The sequence below is a fragment of the Aquila chrysaetos genome, chromosome 2, assembly GCF_900496995.4.
Source record: "Aquila chrysaetos chrysaetos chromosome 2, bAquChr1.4, whole genome shotgun sequence".
In the NCBI taxonomy this organism is placed as follows: Eukaryota; Metazoa; Chordata; class Aves; order Accipitriformes; family Accipitridae; genus Aquila; species Aquila chrysaetos.
In genome coordinates, this window is record NC_044005.1 from 44789069 (window position 1) to 44795443 (window position 6375).

General features: G+C 56.0%; 1 protein-coding gene across 2 annotated transcripts; it reads left to right on the top strand.

The window, feature by feature from the left end:
- The first annotated feature begins 61 nt into the window (after window positions 1-61).
- Window positions 62-5295, top strand: ZNF408 (zinc finger protein 408). 2 transcript variants are annotated; one of them, XR_003921812.1, is made up of 4 exons: window positions 62-288; window positions 363-535; window positions 1040-3730; window positions 3882-5295. XR_003921812.1 is itself a non-coding variant. In XM_030003710.1 (3 exons), the coding sequence occupies exons 1-3, from the start codon at window positions 74-76 to the stop codon at window positions 2953-2955; spliced, it is 2304 nt and encodes a 767-aa protein (XP_029859570.1). In that variant the 5' UTR covers window positions 62-73; the 3' UTR covers window positions 2956-5295. The 2 variants fall into 2 exon arrangements, 1 of the variants encoding a protein (XP_029859570.1); XM_030003710.1 differs by having other exon boundaries at window positions 1040-5295.
- The last annotated feature ends 1080 nt before the right edge of the window (window positions 5296-6375 follow it).

The following is a 6375-nucleotide window of genomic DNA, read 5'->3' on the forward strand; positions in this document are numbered from 1 at the left end:
CCGCCCCGCTCCGCTCCGCTCCGCCCGCCGTCCGGGCGCGCCCGCCGCCCCCCCTCGCAACCGTTCCGCCGGCATGGAGTCCCCCGGCGGCGGGCCGGGTCCCGAGGAGCCGCCCGGCGCCGGTTGCCCGGCGCTGCGGAGCCTGCCTCCCGGGCTGGCGCTCGGACCGTCGCTATCCGGGGTTCGGGGCGCGGGCGTGTGGTGCGTGGGCCGGGCCCTGCCGGCCGGGGCGCTGCTGGGGCCGCCCGGCGGGGCCGGGGAGGAGGCGGCGGGGCCGGGGTGGAGGAGGTGAGTAGCGGGGATCGGCGAGCGGGCGGGCGGGCGGCCGTAGCCGCGGCCGACGCTGTGGCCGTGCCTTGCAGCCTGGTGCGGCGGAGCCCGAAGGAGGCGGAGGCCAACGTGGCGCTGGGCCGGGCGGGCGGCCGGTTGGAGCTGCGGGTGCGGCGGCCCATCCCGGCGGGCGCGGAGCTGCTCTACTGGCCCGAGGAGACCCGCGGGGCCGCTGCCGGAGGAACGGCGGCCGAGCCCCTGGCAGGTAGGTAACGCGCCGGGAACCCGCCTCCCGGCCTGGGGGGGGGGAAACGAGCGGCCTGGCCTTGCCGGGTTTTCGGGTGCTGGAGACCCGGCGCCTTCGGCTGTCTCCCCGGGGTCCGTGCCCTTGGCGTGTTCGCCCCGCAGCCCAGCGCCCCGAGATTGCTGGGCTGACCTTGAGTCGCTTGGAAGAGCTACCAGCCAAGAACGCGGCGTGCCGCCCTGTTTTATGCCGGTCACGACGGTATCTCCTAGAAGCGCTGCCTGTGAAATACTAGAAATAGCGTACGGATGCTGTCTGGGGTGTGAGAACAGAGATTTCCCCCACCTCCCCCAGTTTTAAAAGGAAAAAAGGTCACACAAATAATGGTTTTCATGCCAGGGCCCCAGGATTACTGCACAGCAGAGCATCTGTCTCCAACGTTCATGTTCCTCTGATCCAGCGGCTGTTGTGTCGTATAGCAACGGCCAGTGTTAATTCACCCACCGTGCTTTTGTGTTTATGCAGGGGATCCCGATGTCTCCAGGACGGTGGCTGATGAAACCGCGGTCCTTGATGTCCCTACTGAGGTTAGCAGGCCGGCTGCCAAACGTTTCCACAGGCTGCAAGAAGAGGAAAGCACAGCTTCCGAACATCAGCCATGGCAAGCCAAGGCGGCGAGGACTGAGAATCAGCACCTCGAGACCATCTCAACCGCTAAGGCCAATGGCGGGTGCGAGGAAGAATTGGACGAGGGTGTGGATCCCGGATCTGCAGCAGAAAAAGTGGAGATGGGGCATAAAGAGGCATGTCCAGGAGACCTGGATCTGTCGTTGCCCTCAAGCGGGGTTCGACTCACTGCTCGCTTGGTTGCCAAGCCGTGCAAGGTGCATGCTCTGACCAGCCAGCTCCAGGAGTGCCTGCAGGACTGTGGTGGCAGGACAGCTGGGCAGGATTCCCAGCAGCCCAGTCCTTCTGAAGGAGAGAGTGTAGAAACTTGTGAGAAAGAGAGCAAAGCTTCCAAAGACTCCAGACTGGCATCCCCAGAGCATGGGGGAAAGGGCCCACTGGAGGGGCCTGAGGGGCAGGAGGAGTATACAGAGCTGGTGGAGGGTCATTCTGGCAGCCCAGGCCCCCCACCAAAAGCTCTATCCCAGAAGGAGATGATCAAGCGCAGGTACCGCTGCGGGGAGTGTGGTAAAGCCTTCCTGCAGCTCTGCCACCTCAAGAAGCACCGCTTCGTCCATGCTGGCCACAAACCCTTCCTGTGCACGGAGTGTGGCAAGAGCTATAGTTCAGAGGAGAGCTTCAAGGCCCACGTGTTGGCCCACCGGGGTGTGCGGCCTTTCCAGTGCACCCAGTGTGACAAGGCTTACCGCACCAAACGAGACTTGCAGGAACACCAGGTCCTGCACACCGGCCAGCGCCCCTTCTCCTGCGAGCAGTGTGGCAAGGCCTTCGCGCGCCGGCCCTCTCTCCGCATTCACAGGAAGATCCACCTGGCCACTGGGACTGGCCCAACTAGTCCCAAAGGATGCCAGTGTGCCATATGCGGACGCCGCTTGGCCAACCCCGGCTCCTTGCGCAATCACATGCGCCTGCACACGGGGGAGCGCCCTTACGCCTGTCCTTACTGCGGCAAGGACTTCCGACAGCAGAGCAACCTGCGCGAGCACCTCCGGCTGCACACGGGTGAGAAGCCCTACAAGTGCCGCTTCTGCGGCGACGCTTTCCCCAAGCTGCCGGAGCTGCGGCGACACCTCATCTCCCACACGGGTGAGGCCCACCTGTGCACCGTGTGCGGCAAGGCGCTGCGGGACCCCCACACGCTGCGCGCCCACGAGCGCTCGCACGCAGGCGAGCGCCCTTTCCGCTGCGAGCAGTGCGGCAAGTCCTACACCCTGGCCACGAAGCTGCGGCGCCATCAGAAATCCCACCTGGCTGGCAAGCCCTACAAATGCGAGCTCTGTGGCATGGGCTACACCCTTCCCCAGAGCCTCGCGCGCCACGTGCTCACCCACAAGGCGGAAAAGGACCCGGAGGAACTCGCCACGGCAGTGGCCTCGCTCACTGTGGACCTACCCCAGGCAGCAAGGAAAAAGCCTCAGAGGAAGGGCCGCCAGGAGGAGGTTGCGGCAGAGCCCGCCTTGCTCGTGGTGGCGGTGCCGGGGCCAGCAAATGAGGCTGAGCTGCTGATCACAGCTAGCGGTCACTGCGTTGCTACTTACCAGTCTCGAGGCAGCCCCCCGGATCCTGGTGCCCACAGGAGGCCTCCTGGGCATCTGCTGTCGGCAAAGGACATCATTGAAATCACCATCTCCAAGCATGAGGACAAATGCATTATAGTCCAGGATGAGGGCTCGCCGAGTGACATGGTCATCATCCAGGAGGGGGTGGGCTTCGGAGCAGTGGCAGAAGTGGTGGAGGTCGAGTCTGGGACCTGACTATCCCAGCCTGCCCTGGCTGATCTTCTTCTGTACTTATTAAAGTGGGGTAAAAAAAACAACAAAAAACCTAGCTCTTTCATCTCTCTGTGGCAACAAGGCCCTGTGGCTCAGCCCCAGGCAGAATTAGCAGTCTTGGAGGTAACTGCCTGGGTAGACCTGGGTCTTTTCGGTAGCTGCTCCTTGGAGCTACGAGCCGGGCCTGGTGCAGGGAAGGCATTGGCTCTTGGCTGTTGATGGGAATAACTTCTTAGAGAAGACACCCACAGCGTTAATGAGCAGTGCTTCTGCTCTGCCTCTGTTACGCTGTCAGCAGGTGACAGCGCACCATGGGGAAGACAGGAAAAGTCTCAAAGCAATGGCTTTGAACAATGCCTTCCTTTCAGGTTTTTCTTTCTCTAATTAATTGTTGCTATTCAAGCACTTTCCTGGGCTTCTACTTTTGGAGCGCAGCAGCACTTCTGATCATTTGAAGGTGATGCTGATGCCAGACATTGCTGGGAAGCAGCTTCCCAAGTGTTTACAAGGTGTCTCTGTTGCGGGTTTTTTGAAGAACGTTTTTCACAATTAGCAGGAGCAAAGTCCTGCCTTGGAGCTAGGGCTGAGCATTCCTTCTCCACTGTCACCTGTTTTGCTTGCTGCCGGCTTCCTGGCCTTACAGTAACTGGATGATCTGTCTGAGGACATGGAAGGATAGCTTTGTGTCTCGCTGTGCGAAGAGCATTGTACAGTGCATTTTCACTGTCCCCAGCTGAGAGGCTCCTTCCCTCTCCAGGTAAGGGTTCAGCAGTTCACCTCAGCATGTTCAGAAGATTTTGCCTTTCCCCTCCATGTTCAAGCTGGGTTCATTAATCTGTTTCCCTTGTTCTTTTTCTCACATTCTTGCTTCCTCTCTTCCACTTCTTTCCTGCTCCTGCACCGAAAAGCTAAAAGACAGCACCACCACAACTACACCCCAGTATTCCCGCTGCTCCATCTTCAGTGCTCATTTGCCGACTGAGACACACTGAAGGAAATTGGTCCCATTTCAGGAAGGATGTGCACAGTTCCCAATGCCATGTGAACTTGACCTCATAGGAAGAGACTGACAATACCAGACCTAACAGAGGTCTTTGAGACTTGCCCCAAACACTGCTTTCATTTGCTGCGTCCTCAGTTTTAGTTACTCTTGCGCTCTGTCTTGCGCCTCTCATCTGCATTTCCCCAAAAAAGTTTTGTTTAGGGCCTTAAAATTCTCTGGGCTTTTTATGCCTACTGCACAAGAGGAGGAGGGTATAGTGTCACCAGGGAATCGTCAGTAGCACAGTTTTGGAGTGCTATGAATGCTGTAATGTGACAATCCGAAAAGCCGCTCTTTGCGGTTTCTACATTCAACTTTTTCCATAAACTTTTACAACCAGTTTGCAGACAAGGTGCTAGCGTCAGATCCACCACACTTTGATGTGAAGTGAGGATGGAAGGTGAATTCAGCTAATAAACCTTTGGGTGTCCTTATTCTTAGCTATTATTTTCTTTAAAGTCAGGGGGCAGATGAGCCTAGTCTTTGCCCTGAGAGCTTGGAGACAGACCAGTGGGAGCACAGGCGTATGGGGGGGAGCTTGTATTTGAAGCGGCAGTGCTTCCTACTGCTCTCCCTTTGGTGCCTATCCTAACTAACTGTTGCAGTTTTCAAATATTGACACAGCTGCAGAGTGTTTTCGCTGGAGCTGGGCTCATGTGCTGTGTTTGAAGCGTGTGCCCTCTGTCACAGCAGAACTGGGAGAGAAGGGGAAACAACTGGGGGAAGGGGAGAATCCAGGCCCCTATTGCTTAATCCACTGACCTGTGACTACCTTCTTTATTCTGAGATAATAGGAGAGAAAAAGTAGGAGCAATTATGAATTAGGAGGTCTTCACAGAAACATTATTCACCTAACAGTTGATCTGAGTAGGTAGGGGCAGGTCTGTGCTGTGCTGTGCATATCCCTTGGCTGCAGCATAAACTTAGCTAGCTAGCCTTGACTGAGGAGCCCGCAGGTGGCTCCCACTGGGCACCTGGCGACGGTGCCACCACCACGTCTTTGTCTTTATCTTAGAAGCAGCACGTTCTTATGTGAACAACCCTTTGCTTGACAGCAAAATGATGAATAAAGTTGTTTACTCCTAAGAAATTCCTATAAAAGCCCTGAAGGCCACAATGCTGGTGAACATGGATGGGATCTGTGCAGTGTGCCATGGCCTGACTAGATATCTGCCTGATGCTGTACAACTTGGTGTTTGCAGCATCTGAAGGCGTGTAGGATTATCTAATGCTATACCCTTTCTTGTGTTACGTCCAAAAAAATGGTATTTTAATTAATACGTTATGGGCTCCGAGTGCCTTTCTTACTGGGATCCGTAACAAACACTTGCACCGGTGCATTACATTTGGTGTAGCTGGCAGGATCCTGCTGAGAAACGCCTTACTGGAAGAAGGATAGCGAGGAAAAGGATGGGTGCCTGCCTGGTCCCATATGCTGGCACGGGGTCCAGTCACACAGTATGCTGCATTATAATGCCAATAATCGTTACGCTTCAGGGCGGCGGACACCTGGATCACCTGGCTGGCTGGAGATCTTGTGTACCTGTTACCCTTACAGTTTCAGGCAGCGAGCGCCCAGGTCTCGTAGCTGGTGGGGCTCACCATGCTCACAGGGCTTCACCAGGGCTGCGGGGTGCTGCTGCAACGCTCCGGGGCGACAAGTGCGCAGGTCTCTCGAACGGTTGGGGTCCTTCATGCTGGCAGGGCCTCACCAGGTGTCGGGCATGCACATAAACTTCAGCGTTACACTTAAACCTCACACCACGGCCAGGGTTAAACCCTCGGCCAACTTGTAAACTGGCTTAAACCTGTCCAAGGTGTTTCCTCAGGGACAGGGGAACCCCTGTATGAGGGGATGGGGGATTCATCCTTTGTGATTGTATTCAAAGTGTTACAATAGGTGATCAAACTGTGTAACTCGCTTCAGGAACATATTCAGAAATACCCCAACTATTGAAACAGCAAACTATCCGTCACAGAGCAGACAAAGGCCCAAGAAAATAGGCCAAGGCCAAACCCTCCATACTCAGCTCCCTGAAAGTTGGAAAAATAGTTACATAGGAAATAAACAATTGCCAAAGGCTTTCTTCACTTAAAAAGAAGAGTCAGCTCACAGAGGGAAAGAGATCAAAACTCCCAGCTGTGTTGAAAGCCGTAACTCTGGGAGGGTAAAGGTATGAATATTAACTCTCTTACCCCAAGAAAGAAAATAGCATCCATCACTCATGGGTGGGGGAAGGCAGAAAGAAAATGGAAATGATAAAAAGTTGCTTACAGGAACAGCGAACAGATGAAAGAGTTAAATATTCAAGGGGTGGAAGTCAAAGCCCCTGGAGTGGTGATAGCTGATGCACGCTGTC